This window comes from Taudactylus pleione, unplaced genomic scaffold (assembly GCF_031769625.1).
Source record: "Taudactylus pleione unplaced genomic scaffold, aTauple2 ptg000752l, whole genome shotgun sequence".
NCBI classification, from domain to species: domain Eukaryota; kingdom Metazoa; phylum Chordata; class Amphibia; order Anura; family Myobatrachidae; genus Taudactylus; species Taudactylus pleione.
In genome coordinates, this window is record NW_028285154.1 from 493,147 (window position 1) to 513,526 (window position 20,380).

Genomic DNA, 20,380 nt, shown 5'->3' on the forward strand with positions numbered 1-20,380 from the left:
CTACACTCCTCGTTCTCACATCCTACACTCCTCGTTCTCACATCCTACACTCCTCGTTCTCACATCCTACACTCCTCGTTCTGCTCCCACATCCTACACTCCTTGTTCTCACATCCTACACTCCTCGTTCTGCTCCCACATCCTACACTCCTCGTTCTGCTCCCACATCCTACACTCCTCGTTCTGCTCCCACATCCTACACTCCTCGTTCTGCTCCCACATCCTACACTCCTCGTTCTGCTCCCACATCCTACACTCCACGTTCTGCTCCCACATCCTACACTCCTCGTTCTGCTCCCACATCCTACACTCCTCGTTCTGCTCCCACATCCTACACTCCACGTTCTGCTCCCACATCCTACACTCTACATTCTGCTCCCACATCCTACACTCCACATTCTGCTCCCACATCCTACACTCCTCGTTCTGCTCCCACATCCTACACTCCTCGTTCTGCTCCCACATCCTACACTCCTCGTTCTGCTCCCACATCCTACACTCTTTGTTCTGCTCCCACATCCTACACTCCTCGTTCTCACATCCTACACTCCTCGTTCTCACATCCTACACTCCTCGTTCTGCTCCCACATCCTACACTCCTCGTTCTGCTCCCACATCCTACACTCCTCGTTCTGCTCCCACATCCTACACTGCTCGTTCTGCTCCCACATCCTACACTCCTCGTTCTGCCCCCACATCCTACACTCCTCGTTCTGCCCCCACATCCTACACTCCTCGTTCTGCCCCCACATCCTACACTCCTCGTTCTGCTCCCACATCCTACACTCCTCGTTCTGCTCCCACATCCTACACTCCTCGTTCTGCTCCCACATCCTACACTCCTCGTTCTCACATCCTACACTCCTCGTTCTCACATCCTACACTCCTCGTTCTCACATCCTACACTCCTCGTTCTCACATCCTACACTCCTCGTTCTGCTCCCACATCCTACACTCCTTGTTCTCACATCCTACACTCCTCGTTCTGCTCCCACATCCTACACTCCTCGTTCTGCTCCCACATCCTACACTCCTCGTTCTGCTCCCACATCCTACACTCCTCGTTCTGCTCCCACATCCTACACTCCTCGTTCTGCTCCCACATCCTACACTCCTCGTTCTGCTCCCACATCCTACACTCCTCGTTCTCACATCCTACACTCCTCGTTCTCACATCCTACACTCCTCGTTCTCACATCCTACACTCCTCGTTTTCACATCCTACACTCCTCATTCTGCTCCCACATCCTACACTCCTCGTTCTCACATCCTACACTCCTCGTTCTGCTCCCACATCCTACACTCCTCGTTCTGCTCACACATCCTACACTCTTCGTTCTGCTCCCACATCCTACACTCCTCGTTCTGCTCCCACATCCTACACTCCTCGTTCTGCTCCCACATCCTACACTCCTTGGTCTACTCCTACATCCTACACTCATCGTTCTGCTCCCACATCCTACACTCCTCGTTCAGCTCCCACATCCTACACTCCTCGTTCTGCGCTCACAGCACGATCGTTTGCCATGCTTTGTACATATCTACCAACTAAATTGTCTGATAATAGTGACTGCTATGACCAATTTAACTAAGCTGAGTGTAAAATCAAAGTTTGTCATTTACCATACAATTATGTTTTATAGGAGGGATACTGTATGTAGCAAATTAGACTAAATTTAATGAAAATATAATCCATCAGGCATTCTGGCCCCTAATATAAAAGCCTACCGGACAAAAGTCTGGTTTGCTTGGACTTGTAGTTCCACAGCAGCTGGATAACCACAGGCTGACTAAATGTTATAGAAACAAAGCACAGAACTGATTACAGTGGAATATGGTTACAGAAATGTCCATAAATACTGATACTGGGAGCTCATATTACAGTTTTCCTGCAATGATGAACTTTAGACACAAAATTAATTCTCTCCCCATATTATTAACTGCTAAACACCGGGATTATGTGTCCTGTACTCTAGATTAGAGGAGTTAGACTGACTACACGGGAGTATACATGTTACATACTATCTGACAACAGCCTGCACACTGGCGTAACCAAAACTGCCAGAGATAAATCCTAATTCACTCTCGCCCACTATCATCTCCTTTCTTACCCCGGATGACGTTCCCCTGTCAGAGTCTGCAGTTCAGGACTGTCCCACTGAAATTAGGACAGTTGGCTGTAAAGCAGGAGTATTCCGCATATTATTATTTATATGGCGCCACAAGGGTTCCGCAGCGCCCTACAAAGTACATAAACAAATAAGTTGACCAGTGACTAAGAACTTAAGAAGTAGATGAAAGTAGAGAAGAAGCACAAGAGGGTAGAGGGCCCTGCTCGTAAGAGCTTACATTAAAGAGCCTCCAAATATTGTGCAACTACACATGCCAGCATGCCCTGCCATTGTTTTAGCTTGATCTGATAGCAAAAAGGGTCTCCCAGCACCCTCCGCTGCATAATAAACCACGACAGTAACTGTATGTGATGCTCCACACATTCTCTATTAATATAACAGACCGATGCAAAAAAAGGCATACATACCACCGAATGATGGTCACCCCAACATTTCACAGACAGTGCTGCCCCCCCCCCCAGTCTTTGTCCTCAATGTATAATGCTATGTGATAATAAGGAAACCATTTAGGCTGATGGAAGGGATTGAGCAGAGAAAGACACATCTTGAACATGGGTAAAACGTATGACATTTTATAACAGGCTTTAGGGCCTGATTCAGACCCGCTCGCTATCTGCGTACGCTCGCTGGATGCGTATGCAAATTTGTCAAAGTGATGCCACGGGAAGCGAACGCTCGCCAAGGCATAAGCACTCCCACCATGTCTTAGCGAGCGGCCACTTTGATCGTACGCCCAATCACACAGGCAGAGCCGCCCAGCAGCAACACGTCATCTCCGGGAAGTGTATTAAAACATTGGTACATCGAGCACCATCGGATGCTAATGCAGTGCTTGCGGTTGCTTTACCCTAACGCAAGCATTGCGAGGAAATCAGTGTATAAAAAATGGCTGGTGAAGTGTACTATGATGCTGCCTGTTAATTATGCACGCCTCTAAAACGGCATTGAAACACTCAGGCATGCCTGCGCACGCATCTCCAACCCCCCGTTATTAGTGTCCTGCCCCTGTTACCACCCACAAACGGCCTCTCCTCTCACTCATTACCCTGGGCTGCCTTTGCTGGGCGAGCGAGCGGGTTGCGGTCGCAGTGTGTAGCTCGCGCACGCGCAGAACGAAGTGTATGCAGAGCATCGGGCCGCTTGCGAACGCACAGCGTGAGCGAGCGGCTCTGAATCAGGCCCTTAGTGTTTTTGTGGATATCCTGTTTATATGGGATAAGGGTGGAGAACGCACATTTGCTGGGTCTTGTCGGGATGATGCGTAGGCTTCTGGATTAAGGTGAGACAATTCTCCTAGAAGGTCACATTCCTGCCAGCAAGGTCGGCAGAGTGGCACAGTGGGCGAGGGCTTGGTGATGGCGGTGGAAATGAGGTATGAAAATTAGACAAATATTTTCAAGAAAATGTAAAATCTAATGTAAGATATAATATACACCAAGCAGTGTTTTGGGACAAAAATCGAAATATGTAACTTCATGAAAGCGGTTATCCTAATGTACTAATAGACGTGACTTTATAATAGGGTTTTTACTCTCTGTCGGGGACGAGGAAAAGAAATTTCACTTTCCCAAAAATATTGCAGCGTGCGGTGATGAAATGCTGAATTACATCATTTACAACACAGGAGGTTTCTGTCCTCGCTAAGCTGGCGTTAGGACACCTGCGTTACGTTCTGACAGGTGACAAACTCACCAGCTGTCACCGTATGCGTCAAGGTGTTTGCAACGCTGTACAGTGATAAGAACCTAATTACCGACCCATCAATGTACGTATGGAATATAACAGGGCTGGATTAGGCAATGGACAGCAATCAAAGAGTCTGAGTATGACAAGATCAGAGTCACCTAGGGGTAAATTTACAGGAGCAGGGTGCTAGAATGAACACTTACTAAGATGGGCGTTCTATTAAGATGTGATGTTGCCCATAACAACCAATCAGATTCCAGGTATTATCTTGTAGAAGGTGCTAGATAAATGAGAAGTAGATCTGATTGATTGCTGTGGGCAATATCACTTCTTAATAGAACTCCCATCTTAGGAAGTGTTCATTCTAGCACCCTGCTCCTGTCACAACCCGTGCAGTTCCTCTCTCCTGCCTGGGGTGTCACTCTCTGCTCTGGTGCTTCTAGCACACTCAGGTCGGTGTCTCAGCCGTTTGTTGCAACAGCTACGTGTGCTAGAAGCACCAGAGCAGAGGGCGACACCCCAGGCAGGATAGAGGTGGGAAGAATGGATATGACAAATTTATGTGCACTGATGACTGATGATTTACAGTACTAGGAGAGAACAAAGGAAGTGGGCTCTGGCCTGTAAGGGCTTACTGTCTAAAAGGTTTTATTTCACTTTAATGTAAAACCCCCCAATAAAACATTCAGACAGCTAGTAGCTAAAAACCGGGTACGGTGGCTAAATACTGGCTAAGGCACATATTGTGTGTGTGTGTGTGTAATGTATATATATATATATATATATATATATATATATATATACACATACATACATACATACATATATACACACACACATACACATACACATACACACACACACACACATATATACATTGTATGATGCCCCCACACATTGCAATAGTGCACAATTTGTCTTTTGGAGTACACTGTCGCTGTACGACGGCAGGGGTGAGAGTGCTAGGACCTATCAGAAGTTGCAATCTCTGAGGTGGGCGTGTCCTGCTGGAAACGCCCACCTCCGCAGCCAATATGAATTAGCTGAAATGTTCAGCCATTAAGGTGGTGACGCTGCTTTCGCGTGCGCAGACGAGCGCTATAGTTCCTGATGGTGCCTTTTTTTTTTGCATTTGGACAAATTCCTTTATTTAAGGCCAGCCGTGGAGCTGCTACTCTCCTCAAGCCCAGCTAAAAGCAAATTCTTTAAACGCGCCAAACACGCTAACTCGTGATCGGCCGTAAAAAAAAGGTTAAATCACTCTGTCATTTTCAGTTTGAAAACTTGAGTACCACAAATCGTAAAGTGTTACATGGTGCGGCCTGCTCGGAAGGGGTGATCTTTAGGTGTAATAATGTGTTTGCCAATCCAGTATTGGCACCTGTACATCATTTATCAGAGAGCAAATGGAACCTCGCTAGATATTCCTGTCACCTCCAGCAGCGGATAGCCGAAATATTCAGCACCCACTTTTTCAGTGCATTCAGTTTCCATAAATAACCCAACTTATGGGCCACTTGAGACTATTTGGCATCTGTTGACCTTACAGTATCATCGGGACTCCATAATAACACCAGGCAATATGCGAGTGACCGGCCCGATGACCAGGGGCTCAGCAGGTGTCTTGTCTCATGTGCTTTACTCAACACCACAGATGATCTTGAGAAGAAAGCGGTTCATTCTAAGCTAACGTGTAAATCAGAGCATGTAATTACTGATCCATGCAAAGGTCACTGGTTCTGACATTTCATAGAAAATGATTTAGCTTCTCTATGTAGCATCACTCCCTCCGGGGCAGCACAGGGTTTTAGGGGGTGTCATGTTGACTCCTAGTAACGGACATGCTTTGCAGGTTGTGGGATTCACTGCACAGGACCAATGCCGGTGACATCACAGCTACAACGCAACAAACCAGAACATCTCCCACCCTGCAACTGTTATACGACACTGCTGATATGTTAGGCTACGTTCAACATGTCACCAATATTGTATACGTAGGATAGGACTAATTATCTTCTATGGACACGTACCCACGCAACCAAGCACATAGCACAAGAATAGAAGACAAACTCATCCGCACGCAGCCAGCTTGGAGTTGGATCGCTATGTAGACAGAATGCCGGCAATCGGTGATCTAATTTAAATCTGTGCATCATCGCAGGGAATTATTTATTTATTACCAGTTATCTATATAGCGCACACATATTCTGTAGCGCTTTACAGAGAATATCTTACCACTCACATCAGTCCCTGCCCCAGTGGAGCTTACAGTCTGTCAGGGTTGCCTACCCTCCCGATTTTAGCGGGAGTCTCCCGGTTTTAAATAAACCCTCCCGCTCCCCCGCAAACATTAACTAAACTCCCGATTTCTTAATCCCCCTAGGACTGCGCATGCGCGAACCGGACTGTCGGGGGGCGGAGTCAGCTGAGGGGACGTCATGACGTCACAACGCGTGACGTCATGATACTTAAAGGCCGGCCACCGCGGGGTTGTGGGTAGCTGTGGCCGGCTAGTCAGTAATCAGCGCACATGGACGGAGTGTGCTTGGGCGCGGCGGCGGCGGTGGCAACGAGCAGAGCGGAGCAGATCGGAGGTGAGTCAGCAGCGCTGCACTGTGTGCAGAGACAGGTGTGTGATCTGTGATGGCCTCACAAAATATAATTAGAAGCGGCCATTGAGACCTGTGTCACAAGCGTCATGAGATATATATATATATATATAGCTATATAGCAGTTGGGGTGCTGACTGTCACAGGCAATAACTGCACATTGAAAGTGCACTCACTGACAGCCAATAAATGGATGGCTGTTAGTGAGTAGCCAATAAATGGATGGCTGTCAGTGAGTAGCCAATGAATGGATGGCTGTTAGTGAGTAGCCAATAAATGGATGGCTGTTAGTGAGTAGCCAATAAATGGATGGCTGTCAGTGAGTAGCCAATAAATGGATGGCTGTTAGTGAGTATCCAATAAATGGATGGCTGTTAGTGAGTAGCCAATAAATGGATGGCTGTCAGTGAGTAGCCAATGAATGGATGGCTGTTAGTGAGTAGCCAATAAATGGATGGCTGTCAGTGAGTAGCCAATAAATGGATGGCTGTTAGTGAGTAGCCAATAAATGGATGGCTGTTAGTGAGTAGCCAATAAATGGATGGCTGTTAGTGAGTAGCCAATGAATGGATGGCTGTTAGTGAGTAGCCAATGAATGGATGGCTGTTAGTGAGTAGCCAATGAATGGATGGCTGTTAGTGAGTGCCCTTTCAGAGTGCAGTTGTTGCCTGTGACTGTAATCTGGATATATGATATTCCACAATAAGGGAGCTAAAAATACAGCTGGCCCTAATCATTGGCATCTATTGTCTAAGGACATTTAATGGTTAACAAGTCAATATATGATTTATATATTTTTTTTAACAGGCAGCTGTACTTTCAGGAGCCTCCTGCTAATATAGGGAGGGTAGGCAAGCCTGATATTAACCATAAAATGGCCTCAAACAATAGAGTCCAATGATTAGTGTTTTTTGAAAAGTGCTCAGAGGGGGCAGCATTTCCATGCCCTGCATACCACAATGACCACACCCTGCACCCTCTCTAGTTTGCACATTGTACGTGCTTGATTAAACAATTTATCAATGACTACGAGGGGTCTCAGGACCTCATTCAGAGGCGCTCGCAAAAAGCAAGCGCTTGCACTGAATGAGGGCGGTCAATTTTTTTTTTTTATAATTTTTCAGCCTGATTGAAACCATGCTATAATATTATATACAGATACATCTTAACCATCAATCACATCGCAACTAACACATGATATTAGACTATACAGCCTTTGGTAGTATGATACCCATACAAAAACTAGCTCTGGTGGTATGTTGCTCTTAGTACTATAGTTTTCATCTGCCACTGCAGGACACGCCCCTAAATGATAATAGACACGCCCATAGGTGGAGCTAGACATGCCCCCAGGGCTGAACATGACACGCCCCCTCAGCCACCGACAATCTCCCTGAAACTAGTTTTCAAAAGTAGGGAGAATATACAAACTCCTCACAGTTAGGGCCATGATGGGAATTGAACCCACAACCTCAGTGCTGTGAGGCAGTTGCAAATCTCGGGAGCTTGGGTAATCTCTGCTGTGAAGTGGCTGGAGAGTATTTTCCAGTTACAGGGATTCTCTTATGGTCTCCAAGTGATCACACACTCTGATACGGCTTCATGTGTGGCCCATAAACGGTGCACTAACAGGCCTTGAGCAATTTCGCCACTCAAAACTGGATTCCGAACAAACAGATCTCTCCGACTTGACCACCAAAGTGTGGCGACATGCACAGTTTGCTAATGCTATACACGACCGGTCTTGGTAACTGCAGAGACATGGCGGCAGAGGGACCAATGAGCTCTATAGGTAGACATTTTGTCCGTTTGCCATTTTGCTTCGCCCCGAAGGCATCAATAAATTCTGGCTTTGTCTGAGCGGACCATTACGGTCTGAGCTGAGCCTCTATTTATTGCTCAATGACAAACCATTTCCAGTTTAAAGAATTGACCATTATACAATGGTTCTCTTACCCACGTGTGACTCTACCTGTGGAGCGACTTGTCCCAAGAGGTTTATTATGTTTCCGAGCTCAGCTGCCTCCCGCATCACAAGTCATGGAAGCTTTATAGCTGGGCCCTTTGAAGTGCTGAAGAAATGTGAAAAGATTTAGATATAGGCCCTGTGTCCCCCGCCCCCCCCCCCCCCCCCCCCCCCACCCCGCCACTGTGGTCAGCTGATACGGGCATGTTGGACTAGTTGGAAAACCAGTGTAGAAAGGGATTCCTGGATTGGGAGGACAAAAATAGCCTGTCATTAATTGCAAGTCTGTGTTCTCATGTCAGATTTAATTATTCCCAACTAATTATGTAAGTTAAACTGCTGGCTGGGAAACAAAAATTTCCCTAGTTAGTCATGTGTTCAAGTGTCAATGGGGCAACGCACTAATCGTCACTACAGCCGCAATGTAGATAACAGCAAAACATAAAAGCCACAAATCCACCAGAGGGTGAGGGCCTAAAACAGGCTCAAACAGCAACATCTGAACTTCCTGTGTCTTCCACCAGGGGTCAGGCCACAGGGGAATAGGATTTCTGATATAAGACATTGTAAAACTTGATAAAGATCTGCGGAACCAAAAATAAAATAGGTACCCCAACTGCAGTGAGTGACGAAGACGAGGTAACTGTCATACAATTCTGTCCTCTCTCTTCTAATCAAATCAGTAATTTTTATAAGACCCTCGCTGCCTAAAATCTATTTTTATTTTTTTTTCAACTTTTGGGTAAATGTCACCATGGGATGTAGCCAGTATCCCAACACTCACAATACCAGTGGCGGGATCCTGACGAACTACAGTGCCGACAACTTCTAACGGTGAGTATAAGAGTTTGGGTTGGGTTATGGAGGGTGGGGGGGTTAAGCTGCGGAAAGGGAGAGTTAGGCTGTGAGAGTGGAGGGTTAGGATTAGGGTAAGGGTTATGGTAAGCCTGAAAATACTTACTGAAATTCGCCCGCATCTTCACTGTCGGCATTCTACTGCCGGGATTCTGACGTCTGTTCAGGGCCGGATTAAGGCTTGTGGAGGCCCCGGGGCAACTAAGTTGTGGGGACCCCCTCCAAACCACACGGCACCTGTGTCTACCCCCCCAGTCCCATACGAAGACTCTCTCACATGATGACCCGGCAGGTGACTGCTCTTGAGTTTGCTCCTAAGCGTCATGTGTCACATGACGCTGATGAGGAGACTCGGGAGCCGCTCTGAGTCTGTGCTGCACGCAATAGAACCACCGCGGCTTCTGAGCCCAGCCCCCATCCGGGAACAGGTAGCGCTGGACACCTGTTCTCGGCAGGGTCACATCGACCCTGTGTGGGGGTCCCTCTATGTGTACGGGACGATCGCCCCCTGTCGCCTCCCCTTAATCCGGCCCTGTGGGGGAGATGTATCATCGGTGACATCGCCGATGCGGTACATCCCCCCCGACTTCGCGTACATACCGTGGTTAATTACCGCGGTATGTACCAAGAATATCGCAAAGAACAGCTCTCTCGATGAGAGCTGTCATTTGCGATGCTGCCGGGCAGAGGGACTTCCGGGTTTAACACGCGGGCCACGGGGGCTCATGGGAGGGATCCGTTCGGATCCCTCCCAGCCCCGAGCATCGCGCTAAGAAGTCCATAGGCTTATTTTGGGTAACGCCACCTAGCGACGCGAACTTAATACATATGGGGAATGCGGTAAAACCCCCGAACACTGCATATTCGGGGTTTTACCGCATTTTCGTCGATGATACATCTCCCCCAGTGTCTGTTACAATCTACCAAACCCCCCCCCCACACACACACTGGGCCTGACTCTAGAGTCGACAGTCGAAGTCCAAATGTGGGCGGATCTCTTGGAAATCTTCTAACTGTACATGTACCATGTAAAGCAATCGCCGGCTCCACGTGCGCTGTATCACGCATATGCACAGCCGGAGACTGAACGTGCGGACATATTGATCCCTCCAGGGACGGGTCTATCTTTCCTGTGAAATGGGCGTTTCTGGACAGCAAATGAACCGTAGGGAACACGGTCTTCTTGGAGTGTCCTGTCAGTCCCTCCGACACATAGGCCGACATCCGTGCTAATTTGGAGCGTGCGGACGGAGATAAGATGCCTGTTCCTGACCAGATCTGGTGCACCCAACACGCAGTGGGTGTCAGTCCAGATAATATTGGTGACAGGAAAGCAGTGGGCGGCGCGACCTTCTGGATGAAGGCGGACCGTGAAAACCGCCATAGACAGGCGGATACTGAAGTCAATGTACTGCTGCGGCTGAGCGGAAAAGCGGATGCTACCGACTCACAATCAGGCCACACAGTGCTCCCGGCGCAGTGGTTACTGTGATGTTTGGAGCTGGAGGTAGAGCGGAGGATGGGGGTCGCGTAGGAGCAATTATCATAAAGTATTGCGTGTACTAGAGATTGGCTGAATGTATCTGTAGTAAATGATGACACTTGTGCAGTTTTGTTCTTAGCAGTCGATATACATTTAGTGGACTATGGGTCTCATTCAGACCCGCTCGCATGCGCAGGACGCTCGCAAGCGGGTCGATGGTACCCAAATGCGCATGCGCACGACGGAGGAAGCTCCATCGTGCGCATGCACGAGACCCGGATAGCGACAGCCAAGCTGTCGCTCTGGGTCTCGCACCAAAGGGGGCGTGCTGTCGATGGTGACTGACAGCACTCCCCCTTTGGTGGGCGTGCTGGGGGCGTGGCTGCCAGACGGAGGCGTTCCAATGGGAACGCCTACCGTCTGAAGCCGGCCCCACTGACATCACCAGGGCTTGCGGCAGCGAGACCCTACCGCAGGGTCTCGTTGCAAGCCCGATGGTCGCGATGGTCTTGACCATCGCGACCATCATCATGGACGCTCGCATAAGCTGTCCAAAAGGCCGCTCCAAATTTAAATAGGACGGCCCTGATTCAGAGCGAGCGTTCTGGTCAGAGCGTCCGGCTCTGAATCAGGGCCTATGTACTAAGCCTTGACGAAAGATAAAGTGGACGGAGATAAAGTACCAACCAGTCAGCTCCTGTCATTTTTTAAACACAGCCTGTCATATGACAGTTCGGTTGGTATCCCCATCCTCTTTATCTCTCTCCAAGGCTGTACCTATACCAAACATGTAGCTCATATCTAATTTATACTGGGTAACAGATTACATCTAAGCCAATGTTTATGCTTCTACAGAAGCTCCGGCAATGATAGCGAGTGTCGCATCGGTCGTGATGGCTTAGTGCAAATATTAGTAACTAATAATAACTCACTGAGGGGGGGGATGTTTCAAATGAAATCGGTATGATATTCCGGCTACCACATGGCCGGGAGTCCGAATCCCAGCAGCGGCAGCCCGACAAACCAGCAGAGTTCCCGACAGCGGAAGCCTGACAGCGCTGGAAATTCCGATCGTCCTAAGGTAAGTATCTACTAACCTAACCCCCTAACCCTAACCCTCCTTAGGGATGCCTAACCCTAACTTCCCCCCCTGTGCCTAACCCTAATCCCCCCTTTCCCGCTGCCAAACCCTAAGTCCCCCCCGGGGGTGCCTAACCCCCCCTCCCCCTAGACTAACCCCCCCCGGGGGGGGTGCCTAACCCTAAGTTCCCCCCGGATGCCCTAATCCTAACCCTCCCCCCTCGCGGCTGTCCGCTCGCGGCGCCCGGCTTCCCTTCGATCGGGATGCCGGGCGCCTGTCTCTCGGCGTCGGGGAAATGACAGGTGTCTAGATATAGATGCCCGGCATTTCACCCTCGCCGGGATATGACAGTCGGGAAGCCAGCTGCCGGTATTAAGGCAGCCGGCTTCCCGATTGTATACAGTTTCAAACTTTTGAGAGAGATAAAATGAAAAAAAAGTTGCTCCCAGCGACCAATCATCTTCTGCGATTTCATAGACTGCGCTAGATGAATGGTCGTTAGCAGCTGATTGGCTACTCTGGAAAACTCTGCTTTAATCTTTCTCCAAGGCTTGATACATCGCCCCCTGAGCGATAAATATTTACTGACAAGTATGAGTGTCGCTATCTCTCCTCCGCTCTCCTCCTGACATATATAAAATGCTACATTCTTCCACATAACTGGGCAAATGTATTGTCCAATACTCACAAAGGGTGATTACGGAGTACAAGGCTTTTCAACGCAAATACATTTTATTTTTATATCCGCCCTGCGCTTCTGTACATGTACAGTATGTCCACCCTTTAGCTGTAAATGTCCCCCCCAAGTATTAGTTTGCAAGGGACACCCCAATCTGCATAGCTTCCCCATCATTGCCGTAGACACCGACATTACACATGCAAAATCCGTGCAAATTGGTTAAAAATCAGACACGTCTGTGCACAAAAGGGAACAATCGGCAACTGAACATACATTTGGAGATACATGTACTTCACTTTAGTAAATCACTCTTACCCTCCCTGATCTCCAGCAAATCTGCGCTGCTCCTCCACCCCTCTGCAAAGTACAACCAGAAGTTTTTTTTTTTTTTAAATTGAGTATTTTTTATTGAATTTTTAAAAAAAAAAAACTTACACCCATCAACAAAAGTAAAATAAAAAAAAATAAAAAATATAGAATAATTGAATTAAGGCAGATTTGAAATATCAGAGTACATATAAATAGAATATGGTATATACATAACAGGATATATTGAGTACTTCTCAACACAAAACATAAAGCAAAAATGACCTGAAGGAGCCATTCAGGCCTGTAGATCCGGAGATAAAAGAAGTACAATATGCAAATATGATAACAAATAGTACAGATACCCCGACATTACCAAACTTAATATAAGAATCATAGAATACATAAAATAAATGAAAACAAATAAATCAAACCACCCCATAACCCCCAACCCTGTATGGCCTAACCCCAAACCAGGCATACTTGGATCCCTAAATAGAAAATACCCTCCCTAACCCCCTAAGCTACACTAGACACTACCTAAACCCCCCCAACCCAAATAAAGGATTTTAAAGGGAATCGGTATGAAATACCACCGGCTGACACTGGAACAGATCCCGGCAGCAGCAGCCCGACAACGCTGGAAATCCCGATCGTCGTAAGGTAAGTAATGACTAACCTAACCCCCCCTAACCCTAACCTCCCCTCCAAGTGCCTAACCCTAATCCCCTCTGTAAGTGCCTAACCGTAACCCTCCCTCCCCCTAGCCTAACCCTAACCCTCCCGGGGGGGTGCCTAACCCTAAGTCCCCCCCGGGTGCCCTAACCCTCCCCCTAGCCTAACCCTAACCCTCCCGGGGGATGCCTAACCCTAAGTCTCCCCCGGGAGCCCTAAACCTAACCCTCCCCCCCCCCCCGCGGATGTCCGCTCGCAGCGCCCGGCATCCCTTCGATCGGGATGCCGGGCGCCGGTCACCCGGCGTTGGAGAAATGAGCGGCGTCTACATCTAGACGCCGGGCATTTCACCCTCGCCGGGATATGAGTCGGGAAGCCGGCTGCCGGTATAATGTCAGCCGGCTTCCCGACTGCATCCCTTTTAAAGACCACAAAAATGACCAGGGCAATAAACATAATGGCCCTAAATAGGCTAAGCTCAGCTCTCCCGCATTATATGGAAATGGAGTTCCTCCCTTACAGCCAATTTTGCAAATTACAAACATATAGAGAACAGAAAATAAAAGAAAACAGAAAAATAAATTAAAAATAAATTAAAAAGTCCCATGATAAGAGAAAGGGGAAGAGAAAGCCTTTCAATTGGCTAGGCATGGTGATAGGCTTCAACACACTAATCTGGTCAGGCCTCAGCCCCTTGAAAGGATGGAATTAAAGAGACATTCCCGTCTGAGCTCACTTGAGGATTAGCAGGAGAGTACATAGGGTACTGACATGACGAATCCTGCAGTCTCTGCACACCTACAACCATAAGTCTGTATCAGGCTGTCTACTACTCTCTGAAAGGTATGTAGACTCTCCATGTTTAACATGTCGACATTGATAAAGAGGACGTGGGGCCGGATGTGTGCGCGAGGCTGCGTTCGCACTCTCGCTAAACATTACGGATGTGTGTAAGGTAAGGTGGGCGTCCTAATGTTATGCTGCGATGGCATAGCGAGCACAATGAATCAGCATACTATCGCAGTTGACCTGCGTGCATAATTGCTATTGCATTCGCAGTTGCGATCGATAGTGAAACAAGCCCATGGCTCAATGTTGACATCATTAATGAAATGTTGATGTTGACGGAATCTCGACGCTGGAAATGTAGACCTTGTTATAATGCCGACATTGACATTAGGGTTAGGATTTGAGTGGCAGTTAGGGTTAGAGTGGCAGTTGGGGTGACCAAAAACCAGTATGACGGCATTCTAACAATTTGAACATAACATCAGTGCTGACATGCTGAATGTCATCATTCTCATGTGGCCATTATGTCACATATATACCGAACTACCGCTGTAATTTTCAGTGCAGAAAGGGGCATAGAGGAGTCAAAAAGAAATAGATACATTCTGAATAAATCACAAAGTCCTAGCACAATTCTTTACTATGAGCAGGAGAACGAGACCTTAACAGAGTCAATTAGGGGCAGGTTCAATTAGCCGAGGGATTTAATGGTCAGCCCGGACCTATCCAATGAGGTGCCGCGTTCCCACACATTAAGCCCACGACGATGCACTTAGACTTCATATTATACATATCATATGAAAATACAGTTTGGCCACCAGCAATACAGTAGTTGGATTATTTGACTGGTTTAGAGCTTTCATTAAACGTACAAGCTGTAATAACGAGGTTTGCGTAGTCAAATACAAATGTATTTCCATTACAGGTTGAGACATAATAAATGCAAAATAAAAAACATTTCAGCACCTACTCCCAAATGCACCTAGAGCATAGCATTTCTTTCAGTGTTATACCCTGGTTTCCTACTGCAGTTTTGTTTAAAAGTAAAATATATAAGATTAAACAGTTGCTGAAATGGAACAAAAAGCTCAAATGGTAAAGCAGAGCAAGCAATATTTTCTTTCATTTTTGATCTGTGGTCATCTGTATTGAAATTAGTAATCTGTGCAGAGCATTTCTTTTACCTAGCAGTCTGCACACGAGTAACTCAGGAGCTCATTCAGACCCGCTCGCCAGATGCATGCGCTCGCACACAGAGTATGCAAATTCGGCTAAGTGACGGCATGGCAGGCGATCGCACAGCAAGGCATAAGCACGACCACTATGTCCTGGCGTGCGATCACTTTGTGTATATAGACGCCCACCAGCCTGTCTTAAGGCGCCCACTCGCGCACGTCATCTCCAGGAAGTCTATGCAACCATCGGTACATCGGGTACCATCGGAAGTAAAATATCAGATTTATTCCCTCCACTTTTATCAGATTTTTTTTTAATATGGGGACCCTGTGATATTGGGGTGTTTTGTTCTAATCAACAAACTACTGGGTAAGTCCACTTTGGACAAATCAAACAGAATGTCCCCAATTTCAGTCATTGGGCAGGATGTGCTAAGCAGCGCCTCTGTAATATGGTACTGTATGTACCTAGAAATGCAATGAAAATCACAAAGCACAACTCTCCCGATAAGAGCTGTCCTTTGCGATGCCCTAGTGCAGAATGTCGCGGGCTGCAGGGGGAGATAGGAGGGATACGATTGGATCCCTCTCAGGGAAGGTGTCCCGATAAGAAGTCCATAGGCTCTCTGAAAGTTCTAACCTGTTGCTTTGCCTCAGACCAAAGTCATTATGTGAGTGGGAATGTTAATTTAGCTGCCCCTGCTCTCCTTCCTAATTCCAGAGTGATGCAAGACAGAGAAGCACCCCCATCACACACACACACAGACGCCTCCTCGGATGTTTGTATGAAGCAACCCAAGTTTAAAAGATAGAGCTTCAGGTCATTTTTCCAATTTTAAACAATGAATGTGGTAGTCTTAATTTTGGGCCCAGACCTGGGTATTCTTAGATACCAGCAGAGCCTCTGCCCACCTTGCTGGACTAATTATTATTATTATTATTATTATTATTATTATTATTATTATAATAACATTTCAGATACTGCAGGCATACTTTTAGTAACACATAGGCTATAATATGTTTATGGTGAATAGTATTTTATTTCTCTTTAAATGAGAACTTCAATGACAGAAAAGCTTTTTACTAGAATGCTTTGTAAAGACCTGTTGCACAAGGGCTCCAGAATAGTGTGACAGTTACTCACGTTCGGCTGTACCGTCTATGGCGCGGCGATCCTTCAATAGACCGGGGTGAGCGCAGACTCTGCTCAGTGTCCTGCCCCTCGGATGTCAGTCTTGAGTGGGCACGTAGGGGCATGGGGGCTGGATTTCTGGGGGCACGTAAAAAAAATAAATAAAAAAAATGGGGGTTTCAAATATGGCCGGGGGGATTTCCCATTGCTTGTGACCATATGAGGTGTGAGAGTAAAGCTAGCTCACTGGCAGAGGGCAATAAATAAAATTGCGGCTTCTACATGCGAGGCTTGCCGTTTTAGGATGCAGCGGCAATTAAATTGCCGAGCATATTAGAGATTCAACCAATTCATATTTTTGCATTGGCCGACAATTCTGGCCAACACTCAACCAAATACCAGCGCTAATTTGCACAGAAGCAATTAAGACCTAAATGTTCTCAATTGTGGCTGTTTTTGAATACATATAAATTATAATGTGTTTGATTATTTCGGACACTATCAAATCTTTCAGTTTCTCAGCATGTGGAAAAGAGAAAGTAACACATTGATAAACTTATAGAACAAATTATCTAAAATAAAAGACATTTTTAAAATATGTTTAACAATAACTGAAGGGTGACGTTTCTCATTGGTGCATAAAAATTTAACCTTTAAATTAATTTATTTGGATATTGGGGCAGATTTGTAGAACCTTTGGTGAATACAATGAGTATAATATATAATTGTGACGCACCTCTGTCATTTTCCAATCAGAATGCTGTTTCGCAGGACCCACTTGCGCTAGTAATAGGGACAGATGTACTAAGCTCTAGAAAGTGATACATTGGAGAGTGATAAACGGTACTTGTGTACTTTACAGACTCATTGCAGAGAGAACCCAATGAATGTTTTAAATGGTACTGAAAGTTGTCCCCACCTAAAGAAAACAGTTGTCTGAATGAGGTCCAAAGTCTTCTGCCTACTTTTTAGAACCCAAGTGGGAAGTGAGGGGGCATGGTGATACTATTCATGTCCTAGTGGCCACTCTCCTGCCCGCTGTGCAATGGCCTGATTCATGGTATTTCCCAATGGGAAATTGGGAAATTCCCCATGATTATGCAAATTGTGTCCCCCTACTACACCCATTTCACTGGGTGAGGAGGGCGACCTATTCTCCAGGGAGTCTAGGAGAACTACCTGAGAGAGCAGGTCAGTATGCTCTGCATATGTATATATATATATATATATATATATATATATATATATACACACATACACATACATACACACACACACACAAGTTATAGATTTCAGCTAGGAAGTAAAAACAGTTTGCTAATGTTGGGTACACACTGACCGATCAATTGATCAACCAATATATCTGCTGGCCATCGGCCAGTGTGTACAGACAATATGTCTGTGAACCATACATGCCAACTATCTGGCTGCCCCTTCCGGGAGGGAGCAGCCAGATCGGCATTCCTGGGGGGAGTGGCCAGGTGACAAGTTTTTGCGGGCAGGGGCGGAGCCACGCGAGCACGTCATTTTGGCCCCGCCCCCGCTACACACTGCCGATATTACAGGCAGTGTGAAGCAGGGGGCGGTGCCAAAATGACGCAAATCGCGTCACCGCCCCCCTTCGCTGCCGGGGTTTTAGAAGTTATTGCGGTGGGACAGGAGGGATCCGCGGCAGCCGGGAGACTCGCCTGCCATCCCGGGAGGTTGGGAGCGGCACCCGATTTTCGGGAGGCTCCCGACCAAATCGGGAGGGTAGGTAAGTATGCTGTGAACGACGACGTTCACAGACATATCGCACTGGCTGCGCAGCACAGCCGATGGACAGATATGTCTGCAGACCGCCCCTACACACACCGGGGCAACCGCGGGGACCCGGCCAGCAGGACCCACGGCTGCCTGCAAGATGATGGTCGTTCAGTGTGTAGGTTATCTCACCCAGCCAGAGATTAAAGCGCCATTCAAATCACACCAGGTACATAACCCCACATAAACCCAAGCACTGTGCATAAAAATACAACAAAGTACATTAAATCCTATCGTACAACACACCTGAGAGCTACAATGGGAGAAAAAAAACGCTGTACTCTCTCCCAGTGTAATCTCGGCTACACAGTGTAGTCTCCTGGCTCGCCCGTGCAATGCTCCTGACTCTCTCAGTGTTGGCCTCTCTCTCCAGATGTACTAAGCTCTGAAAAGTGATAAACCGGAGAGTGATAAACCAGCAGCCACTCAGCTCCCAACTGTCATTTTTCAAACAGCCTGTAACATGACAGTTGGGAGCTGAGTGGCTGCTGGTGGTTTATCACTCTCCGGTTTATCACTTTTCAGAGCTTAGTACATCTCCCACATCCTAGGCCAGTACAGGGGCATGGCGTGGCAAAGGGGGAGGCGTGAACGGGGACATTACTCAGCATTAGAGGCGGAGAGTGGCATGACCCCATGGGGTCGTGTCATCATGGCCCCACCCTGCTATGCAATGCTGAGATTACTGGCATTGTGAATCAGGGAGCAGGGGCCATGATGACTGCAGTACAGTGTGAATCGCGACTATAGAGTTGCTCAGGACTGGTAACATTGAATAATTTGCCACCGATGCTGCGTCGTTGTAGGCAGATGCTCGGATTTGCAGAGTTGCAGGTGGGCATCTCAGAACATCTCCCATTGACTGTGACAGTTGCATATTTTCGCACAGCAGCTGCATACGGGATCGGGGGCAATAGCATACAGCTCTGAACAGCGCCTTAACTAGGGGTGTGCCAACAGTGCGGCCGCACAGAGCTCAGAGCCCTGTAGGCGGCACCTCAGCTCACCCATGGCTCCTGCATCTGGCTAGCAGGGTGCCCGGAACAGCACCCTGCAGCCGGAACCTCTGCAGCAGTGCCGCCTGGAGCATCCTTCGGACGCTTCAGACGTTCAACCGCTGCCCTTACAGCTCCCCGGAGCCGATTTCGGACTATAGATTGACAGTTTAAAGGTCAACAGTGTCTAGATAGACACCAGATGTTAGGCAGGCAATAGGTCGACAGGGACAAAATGTCGACACAAACATAGATTTACCAAATGGTTAGGCACTTACCCTGATGGTTAAGGTTAGGTACCAGGAGGGAGGGTTAGGCACTGGAAGGGACGGTTAGGCACTTACCGGAGGGTTAGGGATAGGCACTAGAAGGGACGGTTAGGGTCAGGCACCCAGCCTGACAGTTAGGGTTAGGCACCAGGAGGAAGGGTAAGGGTAAAGATTAGAAAAAAAAAATGTCGACCATTCTATGTCGACCACTTGACCCTGTCGACCATTTGTATCTGTTGGCCTTCAGTGTGCCTTACTTTTGTCCCCATCGACCTTTTGTCCCTGTCGACCTGTTGCCTGTCTAACATCTGGTATCTATCTAGACGTTGTCGACCTATTAACTTGTCTATCTTTTATACCACATCCGCCTGGAGCGTCCTGATGGTGCTCTGGGTATTGCTGTACTTCTCAGCATTTGTAGCCCCGCCCTATCTGCATGATGTCATACGGAGGGGGCGGCCTGCACCGGGAGCCGCAAGAGTCCTATTTACGGCTAACTCTGAATCAGGTCCAATGTTGGCACTTTATGAAACATGATTAATATCCTTTATTTATAAAGATCCATCATGGACACTTTCCATGTGTAGTAACAGATGGCGCTGTCATGTTCCATGTCCCTAAAATATGATCATCTCAGATATGCGCACAGTACTTATCTCTGACAGTCTATACCCAGACTCCAAGTACTAAATTATGTCACTTTATTCCCTTAAATTACAGGATTTAATTTCTCCACTTGCATTAA

The 20,380-nt window shown here is 47.4% G+C and overlaps 1 protein-coding gene across 1 annotated transcript in view; it reads right to left on the minus strand.

Annotated features, from left to right (window-relative positions):
• WNT9A (Wnt family member 9A) overlaps positions 1-20,380 on the minus strand; it is a 193,158-nt gene that overhangs the window by 120,001 nt on the left and 52,777 nt on the right. The window contains exon 2 of the mRNA XM_088457286.1: positions 16,581-16,706. Coding sequence (XP_088313412.1) covers positions 16,581-16,706 — 126 coding nt within the window. The remainder of the gene's footprint in view (positions 1-16,580; positions 16,707-20,380) is intronic.